The sequence below is a fragment of the Camelus dromedarius genome, chromosome 13 (assembly GCF_036321535.1).
Source record: "Camelus dromedarius isolate mCamDro1 chromosome 13, mCamDro1.pat, whole genome shotgun sequence".
Taxonomy (NCBI): domain Eukaryota; kingdom Metazoa; phylum Chordata; class Mammalia; order Artiodactyla; family Camelidae; genus Camelus; species Camelus dromedarius.
In genome coordinates this window covers 617,866-635,488 of record NC_087448.1, presented here as the reverse complement: position 1 = coordinate 635,488, position 17,623 = coordinate 617,866, and the positions used below count along the sequence as shown (strand labels likewise).

At 52.5% G+C, this 17,623-nt stretch overlaps 1 protein-coding gene across 2 annotated transcripts; it reads right to left on the bottom strand.

Annotated features, from left to right (window-relative positions):
* Positions 1–711: 711 nt before the first annotated feature.
* PCID2 (PCI domain containing 2) lies at positions 712–17,595 on the bottom strand. 2 transcript variants are annotated; one of them, XM_031466353.2, is made up of 14 exons: positions 17,506–17,595; positions 14,708–14,797; positions 14,198–14,271; positions 13,143–13,208; positions 12,169–12,210; positions 11,230–11,284; positions 8,509–8,612; positions 5,424–5,499; positions 4,761–4,902; positions 3,526–3,626; positions 2,598–2,671; positions 2,358–2,483; positions 1,460–1,587; positions 712–1,182 (listed from the first exon to the last, which is right to left on the bottom strand). In XM_031466353.2, exons 1-14 carry the CDS (start codon positions 17,539–17,541, stop codon positions 986–988), a joined length of 1,311 nt encoding a protein of 436 aa, XP_031322213.1. In that variant the 5' UTR covers positions 17,542–17,595; the 3' UTR covers positions 712–985. The 2 variants fall into 2 exon arrangements, with proteins under 2 accessions (XP_031322213.1, XP_031322212.1); XM_031466352.2 differs by having other exon boundaries at positions 1,464–1,587.
* Positions 17,596–17,623: the final 28 nt, after the last annotated feature.

Below are 17,623 nucleotides of genomic sequence, written 5' to 3'. Positions count from 1 at the left end.
GGAAGTGGTCGGGGAGGGACAGCTCGAGGGTCGGGAAGCAGCTGTTGGCCTGACACCTACAGACATGGGGCCCACTCTAAACTGCTGTCCTCACACCTCGGTCTGGATGTGCCAAGGGTGACAGTGACACTGAGACTTGGGAGATAGCCCACAGAGCCCACCGGCTCTCTGTGGTGCTTGCTCTGGAACCTGGCCCCGTCCCACTGGAGAAGAACCCAGAACCTGCCTGCCACCCTGCTGAGCGCTGGGTCAGAGCCCAGGGGCGCCGCACCTTCAGGGTGGGTCACGCAGCCCCGGGAGAGCCCCGCAAATGACCCACGTGAAGCAGAAGCCGTGAGCGAACTGCAGACTCTGAGCAAGCCCGGTCAGGGTCCCTGCTTCACACCAAGGTCTGGGGTGGCTTGTCTGGCGGCCGGAGCACGAGATGTGAGATACACAGACAGACCCAGCGTCCTGGGCTGTGGCCGGGTCCTGGGAGGGGGAGTTCACTTCCCAGGGCAGCTCCTCTTTGCACAAAGGGGACAAGCAGCCTTCAGGCTCCTACTTTTGCTAAGATGAGCTACAACAAACTTTTCTTCTTTAATAAGTTGCATAAACAGAGGAAATGTGCATACTCCGAAGAAATGGCTAAAGTACCTGGAAAACTTAAATCAAATCGAGTTCAGCTTATAAAAAGAAACATTAAGTTAAACACTTTGGTCACACAAAATGTTCAAATTTAACATTTATAAAAATAGCTGTATCCCAGAAGATACAATAAGGAGCACACCATCTGTATAAATTCAGAACGCCCCTTTCATAGGAAGAGCCACAAAGACGCCTTAGGAACAACACTCAGGGCAGGAAACTGCAGCCACCCTGCAGACAGAGCGCCCCACGCAGGGGCTCCGCCCACACTCCGGAGCCAGCAGACGTGCCTGCGTTCCCTGAAAGCCGGATCCCAGGTCCCTGAGAAGCGGGCGTGCGTCCTGCGACGATGGAGACGTCAAGGTCCCCGCGTGCCGGCAAACTTGGTCTCAGCACCCGGGGAGAACCCGGCGACTCCGGCTGGTTCCCTGCACGCCACCTTCCCGCCCCTGGGGCTGCCGCACGTCAGCACACTGTCGACAGCGGAGGAAAGGGGTTCTGCTTGCTGACAACCAGCTTCTGGTGCTGATGTGATATGTAGCCTTTGATGTGGCCCTGCAGGAGGGAGGGAGGGCGCTGCACTGAGCCAGTCACATGAAGGGTGTCGGGGCGGCGCCGAGCCATTCCTCCCCAATCCTCCCCAATCCCACTCACTAAGAGGAAAATGAATAAACGCGGATACGGTGGGGAACGTGGAAATACGTACTGTGCGCACCCACCCGCGCTCCCATAAAGCCCCCTGACTGTCGAGGTATTTTCTGGCCCTGATCACAACTGAGGCGACTGCATCAGAGCCTCAGAGCCCGGGCCCGCCCGCAGAGGTGCGGCCCACGCACCATGTAGATGAGGTTGGCCAGGATGCACTGCACCTCGTCGATGTCCACGTCCTCCACCTGCATGAACTTCAAGGCCACCAGGAAGGCATCCAGAGACAACTGGTGTGTTCTGAGTAACAGGCACCTAGAAGAGGGAGACAGGCCACGCCAGCCACTGCAGACCCACACTTCGAGGCCACAGGAGGGGCGCTGGCGCGCAGCGGGAAGAAACGCCTGCTAGGCCCGCTCCCAAGGAACGAAGAACCCCTCCGCCTGTTAGACGCTCGGACAGTCAGCGCCTCCGCGTGCGATTTTGACTTTTCAGGTTAAAAAAGTCACTAGTACAAATCTGCTTTTTAACATTTAGAGAAGAGCTCACTGAGTCTGGGTGCGCGCGCTCAGGTTTAACGTCCCTGAATCGGGAGGCACCTTCGCTGGCTGGTGTCCTGCGGGCCTGGCAGACGATGGTCCTTCCTGACGGGACATATTCCCCACAGCCATAAACAGCCTGACCGTGAGGCTGAGCTGCTGAGATCCTGCCAGGACCAGGCCTCGGAGAGGAGTCCACCTCCAGTCACGCGGGAGAGAGCCGGGCAGAGCTCAGCTGTCTGACAGCAGGAGGGCAGAGGCCTGGCCGGTCAGTGCCCACGCCCTGATGAACCGTGAAACCTGGGTGCCGAGGGCCGGTGCTCTAACCGCCTGTCCCGAGCTCTGTCCTCACGGCCCTGGTGACCAAGCCAGGGCCCAGAGGCAGCAGCCCGGGGGACAGACTTTACTCCACAGAACTGAGGGGGCAGAATGGGGACCCCCCTCCCCCGCCTCAGAAGACACGGCATCGTGTTCATAACCTCATGAGTCTCCTGCATGAGCCATTCTAAGAGTTTTAACTTATTAAAAAGAAAATACTTTGCTTACACTTTCTTAAAGAGGTTCCTGTAGGTGATAATCTTCAGCTTTTCAAGGATGAGGAAGATGCCGCAGCGAATGAAGAAGGTCTCGTGCTTGGCCAGAGCCTCGTTCAGGAGGAGCAGGTTGCCTTCGCTGGGGGATCACAGGCAAGGTCACGGCAAAGCGCGACCAGTCCTCTCAACACACGACGCGTTTTCTGACTTTGTATTTTAAAAGGTCCCAAACAGAAAGGAAAAGACACCCTACCTCACAGCTTTGGTCACTTCAGCAAACTGCATGAGGTGATACTTTTTCAAAAGCTCAATGGTTGGCATGTGACCCTGAGACAAAGGAATTTTTCAGAATAAGAACCTTTTCATTTTCAATGGAATTGTCTTTGATCAAAGTCCTACCAAGGAAGTATGTTTTAAAACCTTGCAACCTGTGTCTCAGCACGAGTTTGTGAGCAGCAGAACCCGAACTGACCCCCAGCAGGCCGGAGATGAGAGGGCTGCCCCGGGGCGGAACCCGGCCGCAGGGTCTGTCGTCGGCCAGCTACTCTGTCAGAGGAGGGGCGGGTGACAACCCAAGGTTTAGGAATACAGAGGCGTCCTCGAGAAGGGCCAGCTGAGAAATGTGAAACGGGCGGCTCCTGTGACGGCGGGTCAGAGTGGGGAGGGGGTGCCACGCCGTCTCTTCCCACCATGAGCCATCTGGACCAGCTAAGTTTTAACCCTGTGTGTATTGCTTTGATAATTTTTAAAGATTTTTAAATGGGAGGAAAGGAAGGGCTATCACTTTGAGAATGTTTTAGTCCGTTAACTTCCTGGTCACTTGGCTTTTCTTTATATGGATCAAAAATGACTTTTGGTGACAAAGTAAGACACAGACAGGGTGGAATGCCCTTCTTCTTTCTTGGTTAATCTATTCCTATTAATTTAGACATTTAGGGGAACAGGGATCACGTGCACTTGTCGCACACACGTCACACGTTTGAGTTAGACAATTTCAAGAGAAAAGGAACGCAGAGCCTTTCTGGAAGGATCGGAGGTGTCGGTCAGGGACAGAGGGCCCAGGCCACCACAGGGCTATTCCTCCTGGGTTTCCAGTGCGCCCGCAGGCGACTCAGCCCGTGGCCGACCACACGCTACTGTGAAGTCCATCGACCTCCTCAGAGCCGAGCAGGGGCACTTACCAACAGCATCTTCACGGGGAGCAGGTATATCAGGACCATGCGCTTGTTCCTCTGGCTCAAACGGTGGCAGTGCTCGAAGGCAAAGGACAGGTACTCCTCGGCTGCAGAGATGCCGCGGGCCCGGCAGTCAGCCAGCCCCGCCCCGCCTGCGCCTTGTGCCCCCCCCCCCCCGCCGCCCCGAGAAAGGCCCCAGAGGTCTCAGAAACCATGACTGTCCAACCACTGACACCAACACATCACTTCCTGCCGTGCTGGGTATTCAAGAACACCACCCCAGGGATATTCAGGGGAAACACAGCAATATCTTCAGGGACTTCAGCTGACACACAGGTGACCCTTGAACAGCGCGTCAGGTCCGCTGATACAGACTTTTTTCAGCAGTAAAAACCACATCCTGCAGGCCCGTGGCTGGCTGAACCCACGCATGGGGAGGAACCACGGATGCGGAGGGGATAAACCTCGCTGTTGTTCAAGGGTCAACTGTAATTTAAAGCTTCTATTCTCATGCTTGATACATCAAGGGAAAGGAAAAAGATGGGGGATAACCAAGGAAGCCCTTCTTCGGGAGCTGCAGTGCTATTACAAATGCTGTGAAAGAGAATGAGAAGCTGGTCTGCAGAACCCTGTACAACAAGGACCACGACTCCCACGGAGGCCATTGCTTTGCCCTCAGAGGACCGCGGCCTCCAACGCACAGAGAGAAAAGCACTTCTGTGCCTTGTGTGGCCTGAAGTCATGCTGCTCCGTGCACACAAACTGCTGGAAAGCGAGTGTGAAGTCTGGTCCAAGGGCGACAGAAGGAATCGTAAGCCTCCTGCCGGCCACTCCAAAAGTTCAACAAGGAAAAAAAATGGCTTCCTGTTCTTGAGAAAGCTAGCGACACAGACCACAGAGGATGACTTCAGGAAAGCACACCCCCCACGCCCGGTGCCCACGGGCCCCCCAGTGGCCAAGGGGACATGGATGACAGGCTCTGCACAGAGGGTGCAGCTCAGTTGCCACCCACAGAGAGGGACAGGGTGGGCACCGTCTCTCGGACCAGTGTGCGGAGAGAAACTTCCAACGGGCCTTCCCTTTATGCAACCAACTTTGGTGTCAAAAATTAAAAGAGAAATCCAGCGTGGCTGTGGATGGTGCCTGAACTCCACCTGCAGCAAGAACTGTGCTTTCTGAGGCTGCCCCTTGGGTCGCTCAGAGGCAAGGTCCTTACAAGCCGACAAAGAGCGAGGACACACCTTGCTTAAAGTCGCTGTCGAACATGGCCTTCCGGCCGACGTAGTACCTGTAGGTCACCCTCTGGGCGGTGCTGTAGCCATCCTTCAGGTTCGAGCTGTCGATGGCCCGGATCAGGGGCTTGCACAAGTGGAGCTTGTTGATCTGCAGGGACAGCCTGTTCTGAGCTTTGTCTTGACAGCCAGCTTCTGGCTCCTACGTACATGCCTCCTCGGAGTGGGACTTACATCCTCAGGACTGACTACTTCACAGTAAAATGAAGGACACGGCCACTCGGGCCGGACCACACCTGCTCCGGAAGGCCCACCGCGGGGCTGGGTCCCAGCGCCCCTCGCCTGACTTCCTCCCCCGAGGGGCCAGACTGACCAGGGCCTGCAGCTCCGCCCTCGGGGTCAGGCTCTGGAGCAGAAACCCAGTCCCGCTACGCCCGCGCCTGGTTTCCTGGGAGCTGGGCACCTGCCTCCCATGGGGGGGTTTAACAAGAGGACGCGTGCACAGCACTGGCAGCAGTCCCCGCACCGCGCGGATGCTCAGGGTCTTGCATGTGGCAAGGTGCTGCCCGGTCCCCGGCAATGCTGGGGGCCGCTGATAATGAACAGAAACGGGATCTGCAAGACGGGCAGAAAAAAACCCTAAGACACACAAAGTAGTCAAACAGAAGGTACCTTGAAATAAATCTTGAATAACTGGTTCACCAGAAACAGCATCCCCCACTTCTTTGAATCCTCTATGCCAGCACGACTACAAGAAAATAATTTTTTTTAAGTTACACAGGAAATGAAAATTTTATTTATAAATCACAAAATAAACTTCCTAAACAAATTAACATCTTGAGATAAAATCCCACAGGTCAGGTCATACTCATGAAATAAAATAACATTATGAAAGATGTCTCCTCTAATGGGTAAACTTGAAGAGACCAGACCAGGAGCTCTAATACCAGCTACGTGTCTGGGTGCTACATCCCCTGCCGCAGCAGATGAAAGCTGCTTAGTTTGCAAGAATATTACGTAAAAGCTAACCATCACAAAGCATTTGTGAGAAATGGAAGAACTATTTTTCTCTGATCATTACAAGACTACTGAAACACAGCACAAAGTGGATGAATATCGGACATGCAGGACCCAGAGCACACATAGTGTGGGTCCAGATGTGTGAAGTCACCAAACAGGCAGAGCTGCTGGGAAGGGGACTGCCCAGAGGCGGGATGAGGGACACCTCTGGGCAGCAGTGTCCTACAGCTCTATAGGGGTTCACTGGACATCCATTTGCCCTCAAAATACAAGAGAGAAACTGACATGTTTAGGGAAGAGTTCACTGATGACCATAATTAACTTTGAAATGCATCCGAAACAATAAAAAAAAGAAGAAAGAAAAGCAGACAGATGTGCACAGGAGGGAGGACACGCGGACAGCCGCAAAGCCCTTGTGGCGAAACGCTAACGCCCAAGTGGTGAGTGTGCAGGTATTTGTGTGAAGTCGCTTCAGCTTTGCTGGGTGTTTGAAAATTTTCAGGATAACACGTTGGAGGTAATTCAGGGCTGAACCCGCCCAAGTTGGCTGCGAGCAGACCTTCTCTGGGGCGCCTGGACCCTGGGTGGCAGTGTAGCGAGAGCGCTGAGGCGGCTCCTGGAATCACTAAGTCCGGAGCATGAAGTCAAAGCACTTGAAATAAGAGGCCCAGAAAGGAAGCGAGCTGACCGTCCTTGTACAAGTGCCTCCTAAGACCAACGTGGGCCTGGACAGAGGCGCTCAAGGGCAGTCAGAATATGGAGGTCAGCTTCGTGGCTGACGGCCGGCCCCGCTGTGCGTCAGAGACGGGCAGTACCACCTCTGCACCAGCCTCAGAGCACGGCGTGGCAGGGAAGTCGGTGAGGAAGGGGACGGCCACAGAGCACTGTACCCGTGGTCCCGCTCCCACCAGCCTGGCACTGGGACAGTGACCTCTTCTGCAGACCCGAGAAGGGAGGTCAGCTGCGTGGGCTCTGCTCTGTCTGGAGGGAGGGGCCGCCAGGCTGCTCTGCAAAGTGGTGGTACCACGGCCCCGCCAGCAGCAGCCCCGTCCCCACCCGCACTTGGACCCCAGCCATCTCGGGGGTGCAGTGTGCCTCACGGTGGCCTGGACCCGCGCTCCCTGGGTGATCAGTGGTGTTCAGCGTCTCTTCCTGTGCTTGCCGGCCGCTCTTGTGCCTTCTTGGCAGAAACGTCCAGCCTAATCCTCTGCCCACTTTAAACCAGGTCTCGTGGCTTTGTCTTGCTGAGCTGTAACAGCCTTCATATATGCTGGGTGCTGGACCCATACTACTATTTGCAATTTTTTTCCCCATTCCATGGGCATTTCTTCCACTTTTTTGACAGTGTCCTTTGAAGCAACGAAATTTAAATTCTGATGAAGCCCAATTAACTTATCTACTTCTTGTCAGGTCACTCGTGACTTTGGTGTCACCTCCAAGAAAAGCACTGTCAGACCCAGGGCCAAGCTGCTCACGCTGTGCGGGAGCACACCCTCGGGCAGGGCCCTGCATACCTGCGGCTGTTGACTGAGCGCTGGCGGCGTGAGGGCCACTCTGTGAGAGCGACCTGCATGCCCTCACGGACGCAGCAACCTAGTGATCGCCATCCAGATACGCACTTTCTCTAAGGGGAGTGAACACCAGCACCATCTGCTGGGAGGGCTCATGAAAGGAGGCTTTGGTGGGGAGACACGCTGGAGGGGCGGCCAGCTCTGGGAGGGGCAGTGCCAGGTTTGCTGACAACGGTGTGAAGTCCAGTGCTGGTGGGACCGTTGAGGTGGGGACAGAGTGATGAGAAGCGAGAAGCTGGAACGCTTTCTGGGAACAGTAGTTTTTGTTTATTTGGATATGGAAAGCTTTACTTTCTCTTTGCTTTGCAATTTCTAAAACTCCCAATTAACTAGCCATGATTTTATGATGGGTGAAGAGACGGCATTTCGAGAGAAAAACAAACTCTAAAGTAGAATCAGATGGAGGGTCTAGAACTAACAAATGAATAACGGCAGAAATAAATAGTGGTTGACGAGGTCAGTCAGCCTGAAAGCAGGTCAGTACAAACGACCCAAAGGGAAGAACGAGAAGGGAAAAAGACTGAAAAGTAAACAGAGGCCCCAAGCCCTGTGGAGTAACATCACGAGTCCAACATACACATGCCTGGAGTCAGACTCGAGGAGAAGGGAAAGAAGGGGGCCCAACAGTAGATAAAGAATGAACATAAAAGTTAAAAGATTTATAACCTAGTAACAGGCATCAAGTTACAGATCCAAGAAGCTGAATGAACCCCAAACGGGAAATACAAAGACAGGCAGGCACATCTGCCAAGTGACTGAGCCGAGGGAAGACTCGGCGGCAGAGGAAGTGCCAGCAGCTCCCAGGAAGCAGGTGAGGGAGAGCTGGCTTCCCGTCCAAACAGGCAGCCCGGTGGGATGACGTCCTAAAGTGCTAAAAACGGCCAATCTAGAATTCTCCACCTAGCAGAAAGGTCCTTCCAAGATGCAGGCAAGAGAAGGACAGTCCAGCCGGAGGCAAGCGTCCAGAAGCCGCCCAGGGAGCAGGCCTGCTGGCGAAGCCTTCTGCAGGGGGCGGGGCTGAGGGGGCGTGGCTAGGTGAGAAAGAGATTCTTCCCTCTGACTTGCTCACGCAACAAGGGACTCTTTAAAGCTGCCGGGGCCACGGGGGTGCGGGGGCCAAGGTGGGACAGGGGTGGGTTGGGGGGAGCTGGGAGGGCCGCACTCACGTGTCGCTGGCGCAGACGCGGAAGCAGCTCATCAGCAGCTCGGCCGCTTTCTCCAGCATGTCCCCCACCTTGCTTCTCCCCTTCTTCACCAATTGCTGGTCTGCCTGATAGAAAGTAACACACTCGTTCAAAAATTTTCTCTAGATTCCTTAGTTAAAAATAAAGTCACACAAAAAAGAGAAAAAAGACAGTCACAGCACACTTGAGAGCAAAGGCAGCACAACGAGAAGCGCCCAGGATGTCTGGGCGAGGTCGTCGGCTCAGAGCCGCAAACCCAGGAGCCCAGAGCGCGGGCCTCCTCCTCCGCAAACCAGCTGACCTGGGCTCACCCGTCCACCGGCCTCCACGGCCTGTGAGGCCTGTGACCATGTGCTGCGGGAAAGCCCTTCCTCATTGGCCATGAACCCCCGTCTCCCACACACAGCCATCAGAACCCTTGATGCGCCCATTTCCAGCAGGTTCCAGTCACCACCAAGGCTGACGGTCCCCCATTTTCAGGACCTCCCAGTCAAAGAAGGACCTGCTTCTCGGCTCACGTCCCCCTCACCCTCAACATGACTGGGCTCTCAGCCAGTGTCTGTGAAGCCTGGGAGCCCCCAGGACACCTGCACGTGAGCCACACGATCAGAACCACGTTCCTGGCAACGTGAAGCCGCTCTCTCTTTCCTGTATCGAGTTTGTGCTGATGGTGGGGAGACAACCGCCGGTGAGGCTTCTAGGGGCTTCCCAGCGCCCAGAACAGAGCTCACAGCCACGGCGGCCTTAGCACCACACCTGCATCCTCCAGCCAGCCAGCCGACGAAGCTGACTTCACTTTAAAGTGTCCTTGACGACGCACTGCAGAGTAACGTCATTCAGTCTTGGTCCTCGATGCTGCATTTTCAGCAGCTTCGTGACGGAGCAGGAGGCATGCACACAGCACGTCTGTCCCAAGGAAAAGCACCAGGCCACTGCGGGGCTGCAAGCTGGCCCGGGGAACGGAGCGCCACAGGGCCTGGCGACCCGGCGTCACCTCGGGATGGTGAGCGAACAAGCCTGTCACTCCAAGCAAAGTGACAACACCTGCACCTTCAAGAAAAACTTAGAATACTGGAAAACTTGTATAGACCACCAAGAGCCTGGTAGCTTTCCACAGCTTCACGGCTGTCCTGACGAGGTCGCTGGAGGTGTTAACAAATGTAGAGTTTTCTAGTTTTCGTTTTTTTTGCATAATGAAACATGTCAACATTTGGAACAGCTGCATAACTCAGTGCGCAGAAACTTTCCAAGCGATTGATGATTGATGTACGATGTTACAAAGTCAAGCATACGATGTTACGATGTTACAAAGTCACACGGTGGTAAAAGAGCCTCAAAGCTCACCACACACTGTGGATTCTGATGTGACAGCAAAAAAAGTCACCGCTAAGCCTCAGAGGCCACACTGTAATGAACCTTAAAAACTATGCTTGGAGCTTTGGTGCAGCTCAGAGAAGAGCACCTGCCACCCCCTGAAAAGCCTATCAGAACACTGTCCCCTCCTGCTACAGCCACCTGAGGCAGGCCTCTCACCTGCGACCACACGATACCCTGCAGGGCAAACGCAGCAGCAGATATGAGAATCCAAGTGGCTTCTGCTGAGCCAGACATTGAAGAGATTAAAATGTAAAACAATGCCACTTTTTAGTACATTTTTTTCACCTTGAAAATAGTTTTTTTTATTTAAAAGTCTACTATGTTACCATGTAAAAGGTTTATTATTGGAAATAAATAAGTACTAAAAATTTCCCAGTTAAAATTTCCAATACAGTAAATATTGATATGATACATGTAAACAAAAGCTCTGGGGTCCTGGATAATTTCTGTCGGCGTCCCTGTATTTTCAGCTCTAAAGTTCTCGTGTGGTTCTGCTTTTCACCTGTGGACGTTCTCGCTTGTCCCCTGCACATTCGCATCTGCCCCCGGAGGCCCACCGACGGGCGGTGCTGGCCGTCTCTCCTCACTCAGAGCCTCACAGATGGAGAGTCCGATTCCTGCTGCAACACGTGACTCTCGATCACATCCAGGGCGTCCGGGCTGTCACGTATGAGAGGTGGACCTTCCTGTTTTGGGGCCTCCACCCACCACGCTGCCCAGGCCTTGCTGTAGGGAGGGCCTGCGGTGGAACGCTCCATGAGGTCTGTCCTGCCAGCTGCCTCCTCTGCCCACCCTCCTGGGTTGCACCATCTCTGTCTGTCAGGGGTCCTGGGCTTCAGGCTTCTCCAGGGCTCAGTCCACGACACATAGGAGGCAAGAAGGAAACACAGGGAACTCGCCTCCCAGAGCCACGCTAGCCTCAAAACTCCCAGCAGGAGGGACAGGAGCATGTTTACTCTGTCTCGTCCAGAATCGGAGGTCATCAATAGTTTTCAAAACTGTAAAGGGCGTCAGGACCCAAGCGCTGAGAACCGCTGCTCCGAAGCTGGCTTCTGCCGACCCTCGCAGGGAAGCTACCCCATAAAGTCCCGAATCTTCACCCCTCACGCCAGAGAAGCCCTGAGCCACCCGAATTCGCATCAGGGTGGAACCCTGTAGGACAGGGACAGTACATTCTCACAGCAGACCAGACCCAGGCTCACTCGCCTGCTGTCAGGCCGTTCCCCCATGCTCTCCACACCGGACACAACCCAACCCCACTAGCCCCTCCGAACTCTTGGAAAGGATGGCTTAAGAGGGAGCAGAAGACAGAGACACTGAACTTACATTATTGGCAAACACCCGGAGGTCAAGCGCCACGGCATACATGACCGGCAGGGCCCTGCAGCAGAGAAGCACGTCTGAGGTCAGGGTCCGGTTCCCCCGGGGCACTGCCCACAATGCCCCCCGCCCCCCTCGCTGGCTGCTGCTGTCTCCCTCAGCCCCTCGGGGCAGGCTGCAGTGCCAGGAGTTCCACACCCACTGCCCCCGACCCCCTAAATCCGGGGGCTTCAGCCCCCACGGCACCTCCTCACACTGTGCCAAGGCTCCCTTCCCACCCCGGCTCCCACCACCATCTAAACAGCTCCTCCAGAACAAGATGTGGTTCACAATGACTTCCTAACAGGACCTGATGTACATACTAGCCAAAATGCCCTAAATGACTTTTTAATCCAACTGGCAGTGCTGGTTTTTTGTGTAAGGTAAATCTTCACTTAAAAAGGTTGCTTCTTTTTAAAGTAAAAGGTATTTGCAAGCCTTCAGCTACTTTAGTATAAACAAACTTCCAGTATTTACCTAGGTTGTTAATAAATCATAAAGCGGTTTATCAATGAATTAAAAATAACCCAATTACTATATATTCTAGCGCCCGAGTGAACTGTAGTTGATCTACATCTTTTATCCAAGTTTAAAAACAAAAGAAAGTTCAAAATTGACAATTAAAGGGAAAAATAATATCTAATTAATATGTTGGGGTATGGAAGGGCTAAAATAAAAGCAATACTTCGTATTTACAGACGCACACTGCAAACCACCTGACAGAACTGCCATTCAAACCCACACTGCGAGCCCGCCCCATGTTGACGCTGTCATGTCAACACGTGACATTGAATACTGGCAGAGGAAACACAACATGTGCTTACTTAGAGTAAATTTTTTAAAAGCTTCTCATAAAAAAAAAAAAAAGCCATTTGCCAACTTTCAGCCGTCTCTGTCTGTACTTACCAGTTCTCTTCTTTGTGGGCCTGAAAGGCCCGTAGGAATGATGTAAAATATTAAGGAAGGTCTGACTGACAAAACTGAAGTAATGCTACCAGTGACGGAGTAAAAAGCAAGAGGGTTCTCAGCTGTAATGGGAGCAGCTCGCCTTTCAGAAGATGATGGAGCCTGGCAGTCAGTTCCTGAAGGAGAAGAGCCCAGGAGCCCACGGTCCAGACACCCGAGCACCGTGTGCTGTGAGCACAGTCTGTGCACTTACTTCATGCACACTCTCCCCGGAGCAAGAAAAGACTACTGTTCTAAGTCGGCAACTTCGCACATTTTATCCAGTGTCTCTGAGCCCGGATGATCACAAGTTACACGCAATGTGCTTCAGGACCTGGACTGTAAAGTTTCTTTCATCGATTACAGAGTTCTTGAATTCAAAGGAGACTTAGCTGGTTAGTAACCAATTCTCTTCTGTGTATTAATTAAACAAGATGGTTAAAAAATAAGCAACTAAAGCCTGGAGATACGTGTAGATGTGAGAACATGCACCGACTAGGGCCTGAGCCTTGGGACAGCGCTTACATGGCTGAAGTCAGAAAGTGGCCTGGTCCTGGCGCCAGCACCACGACTAAACGATGCATGTTGTGTCTGCTCTTCCATCTATATCTGGACCGGGGGTCCCTGTATTTCTCCAAGGGGACCAGCCCATCCCTGTAGCTATACTAAATGCTTTAAAGGCAACAAATATTATTCTTCACAAAAGAATTAAACAAAATCCTTAACCATAATCAGTGTTCCTCCCTACTATATGTCACTGGACAGCAGTCTTAAGGTCCATGCTAAATTTAAGTACCTGAGTGAAACAGATTAAGTTTTTCTTCCAAAGGCTTTGCTCCTTTCTAATTAAAGGTATGGCTGAAAGGGGCCCCATGCTTCAAGCACCCAGCTGCATCCGTTACACGTTGAACAGTAGTGCAGCTGACAAAGGATATTGGACGATTACGGTCTGGCATTTGTACGCCTCAATGAAGTCGTGGTTGCTCACTGCGTATGTGCACCTGCAAAGGCAACGTGGAGCCTGAGGACTGATGGGACCACGGGCCTGCCCCCATCACAGCACCTGCTCTCGCCTGAGCCAGGGTCGAAGCTGGAGCTGCTGCTGGGCAGGTCATGAAGACGCCCACAAGTGACCTGGTGCAGGAGGAAACCCCACAGCGTCCCGAGCCTGTTCCTTCAAGTCCTACAAGAAGCCGAGTTGCAGCAGGTTTCACAGTAACACACTAGTGGCCCCTCTGCAGCGTCACGGGGCAGGCTAGGCACTCTAACCAGACATGGCAGAGTCCATCACCAAGCCTAGAACCTCATCGCACATTGCCCAGACTGAGGAAGTTGCAGTGAGCCCCATGCCACAAGGTACTCAGGGGCACCCCGTTTCCAGAGACCTGCCAGGGCTCCCAGGCCCCCACACCTTGCCCCACAGCCCCGTCTGCTCTGAAACACTGGTGAGATGTGCAGGCAGGAGGACGATCAGGTGCCACACAATTCAGGACCTGGGGCTTCGCCTGACGGGGCACGAGAGGCGGAGGCTGTAGATGTGACACCTGAGTAAAAAGCACTCCTTCATTTGCTCGGCCTTGTTCTGGTTTCTTTCCCAGAAAGGCAAAGAGGCCAAAAAATAGGCATTTCCATGGACACCCCGGGCGGGCCCTACACCCTACTGAACAGAAGACCACGACCCCGCCAGCAGGACGCACATCACCGGCTATCTACAGCACTACACAGCGGCGCAGCAAGATGCGTGTCCACACTCCCACTGTAACTTAAGAACATACATGATCCCGGAAATGAAAACGCTTGCTAAGATTTTAAAGTATTTTAAACTCACAAAATTTTCTCAGGTTTTACCAAAGAGAAATTACAAACACACTTTTCTACTTTTTCAAAGGAGATTTTTCGCTGCTTCAAGCATAAGATGGTATTAAATAAAATCCCTAGTTAATTCGGCCATTTCCAGATTTGCTCATTCTTCTTCCCACCAGTGGGTTACCTTAAATGAGCTGCAAACATTTCGTCATAAGGGGGTTCCAAGACCTGCTGACACTTCTCTTCTGGGGAGGCCAACTAAACAAGAAAAATGGCAAAAATAAAATGAACAGGGACAGAAAGAGTGCAATGTGTAGAAAGGGATTTAGACAAACCTTTATTTCAAAAGAATTTACACCTTACAGTTTACAGTAACTTCGCACGTTAGCCCTTCTAAGTAAAGGCTCACGACTTCCACACAAGCACCACCGACGTAACAGCGCAGGAGAGGAACAGACTTTGTTCCCGTCTTCCACTGGCCAGGAAATAGTCTAGGCATATTCTTACACAGCTTAATGGTTAACAGCCGGCCAGCGGTTAATGAATGAACTGGAAGCAAGACAAATCGTGTGGGAACTCTGCAATTACCAAACCAGAGTGGCAACATTCGTTTCCTTCTCACTCAAACGCTGAACTTCTCTTAGGAAGCAGGCGATGTGGAAACCCCCAGACGCGTTAGGGCCCTGCCACCTACCTGCAGCCGCGGGTTGGCAACGTGAGGATGCTTGAAAGACACCAGCTCTGCGCAGGACGCCCCGTCTCTGGTGTCAATGGCTTCATAGACCTGAGGCATTTGAAGATAAGTACTAAGAGGAAAATAAAGCCCCTGGTCCTCACAGGACCCAGATGACATACCATACTCCTCTAAACTTCACTTTTCCCTACGCTGAAAGGAGTCAGAATAATCAAAATGCAGCAAGTCAGTGCTCCTCAGCGAGCAATCACTGCATCTCAAAATGAGATCCTCTGGAGGCAAACTAGTGACTTACTATTAAAAACAATGAAAGAGCAGAATAAGCCAGTGGTTTATTATCTGTTTATTAATGAAGGTGAATTATTCAGATTTTACTAAGTCATACTAACAGACATCTGAAAATTCACTTATAAAGCTTATGGAAAAGAAAAGTTTAAAACCCACATATATCCAAAACTCAAAAGGCTTCTGCTCAACCTAAACATAAAAAAAAAAAAAGAGAGAGGGGAGGGGAATGGCCAAATAACTGTCACAGTCACACAACGCGACAAGTAAGTACAGGAAGAAATGCAGGGTCCAAGTGCTAAGATAATATTCATACACTAAGCAGGACGCACCAGATGATCCCGGCCAGCGGGATGGGAGCTGAGGGGCCGAGAAGATTTTCATTTCATGTATTTCTATACTAGAGGCCTGGATTACAGGAGACATTTTGTAATTAGAAAGTCAAATGATATTTTAAAATTTTATTTATCAAAAAGTGACATAAAAATCCTAAGTGCAGGCAGAGCCAAGCACAAAACTGCACATACAGTATAATTTACCCACCATAAAATTAGATATGTAAACGTTACGTACATGTAAGACTCTGGCCAGGGACGTCGTAAAGAGGACACCCAAACAGCACACACATGAGAAGGTGCTCACACCACTACTCGCCAGCAAAACGCAACGAGAAACCCACACACCCACCAGCATAGTCAACACTGAAAGGCTGACCCACTAAGTGCTGCCAACAATACAAAGGAACGGGAACCCCCAGCCATTGCTAGTGGGAGGCGAGGAGGTACAGCCACTGGGGAACACTGAGCATGCTCCTCTCCTGCCCAGGCATCCCTGGCCGCAAGGAAGCGGCTGCAACCCACAGGGACGGCAGGTGACCCAGTGCCTGGTCTGCTGACACTCAGGGCAGCAGCTGGGAGAGCTCACGCCACCTCACCTCAAACAAGTCACAGGATACAGAATCCGCCCCTTGACTATTCCACAAGGATGCACGTGCACTTACAACTGAGCAGCAATCCCACTCCTGAGGTTCTACCGTACAAGAATCAAAAGATATTCACGCAGGGCTGCTGTGGACGTGTTACACGTCATCACGAAACGCACACAATCAGTGTCCCTGTCTCAGGTAAACTGGCCAAGGCTGCCGTGGTTCCCGTTAAGGGTGTGTGAAGGAAACAGAAGGATGGCGACAGACGGGGCAAATCTTAGAGAGCTGAAGGCTCCTCAGCAGACACCAGGGTCACCCAACCCAGGTGCCTGCCCCGTCACTGTTAATGTATCCCGCCCCAGAACAGCAGGGTAAAGGAGGGTTCCTCTGAGAACGCAGGGAACAGGACTGAGAGGTCACTGGAGAAACAGGAGAACGTGGAACTTAGACCAGTCCAGGTTAGTGCACTAGCGTGTGGAGGTCTGAGCACTGGTAAATCACTCAGCAGCAAGTTTCACCCTGCCTCCACTTATCCTGTGCGCAGACTATCCTGAGCATCCACACTGGTCACTGCTCAAGGCACGGGCAATGCCCTCCCACTCCCCAGAACCAAGTGGAAATAGGTGTGGGCAAGAGAATTGTAAAAGAGATATAAACATATGTAAAAGATAAAAGATATAAATGTATAAAAGATATGAAGAGTATAAAATCCTAGAGTCTATATTCAAATTGGTTCTCAAATGTCTATGTTCTTGTTCAACTTTAAACTGATACTGAAAACTGTTAACTCTGCAAAGATAAGGCCAAGGTAGACCTATTCTTAAAAAAAGATCTTAGGCCTCAATCAAAAGACTGCAAATGAATGTATGTTTGTATGCTTTTAGTTAAAACAAAAGCATGTACGTGGTTTTTCATGATTCCCGTTTAAACCAACTTTCTCAATTAATCGAACTAATACTTCCAACCACGTTGGACTATATTCAGTTGCCAGCAGACACCTCCAACTCAACACGTCCAAACTACATTTATTTTTCCCTCCAAATCTGTTCAGCTCTTCTGCTGCCCAAGCTAGAAACCTGGGAATCATTCCGGACTCCTCCTCGTCCCCCAGCCACACATTCTCATTCACCAAGTCCTGGCAATGTCTTCTTCACATACTTGAAAAATCCATTCCCCCTTTTCATTATCCTTATTACTACGGTTCTAGTTCTGCGAATTAGCACAGCTCCGTAGAGAGACCACAAGCTCTGAATCCATGAGTGTCTGTGTCTGCACTATGCGGCTGCGTTTTCAGGCAGTTTGGACAAACCCTGAGAGACACACGTCCCGCCGAGCGCTACACGGAGCAGCTCGCAGCGGGACCACCTGCTCCCTCCCCTCCTACCTCCACCCGTCTGCCCCCCTCCCGTCCCCGCCCCTAAATCGAGCGGGCGGCAGCCGCGGCTCGGGGGCCCCCGGACACGCAGTGCGCCTGCTTCCCGTCTGGCGCTCGAGGGCTCCGGCGCAGCGGCGAACACACTCCCCGGGCTCCCGCTCCGGACCGCTCCGGCCTGCACGCAAGGAAGCGGGAGGACAGCCCCAGCGTTACCTGCTGAAGGTACTGGTTGATGGTGATGTGCGCCATGGCCGCGTCCGCCGCCGCCCCGCCGAGCTGCGCGCCCCGTCGCAGCCGGCGTCGCGTCACTTCCGGGCCGCGGTCCGGCCCC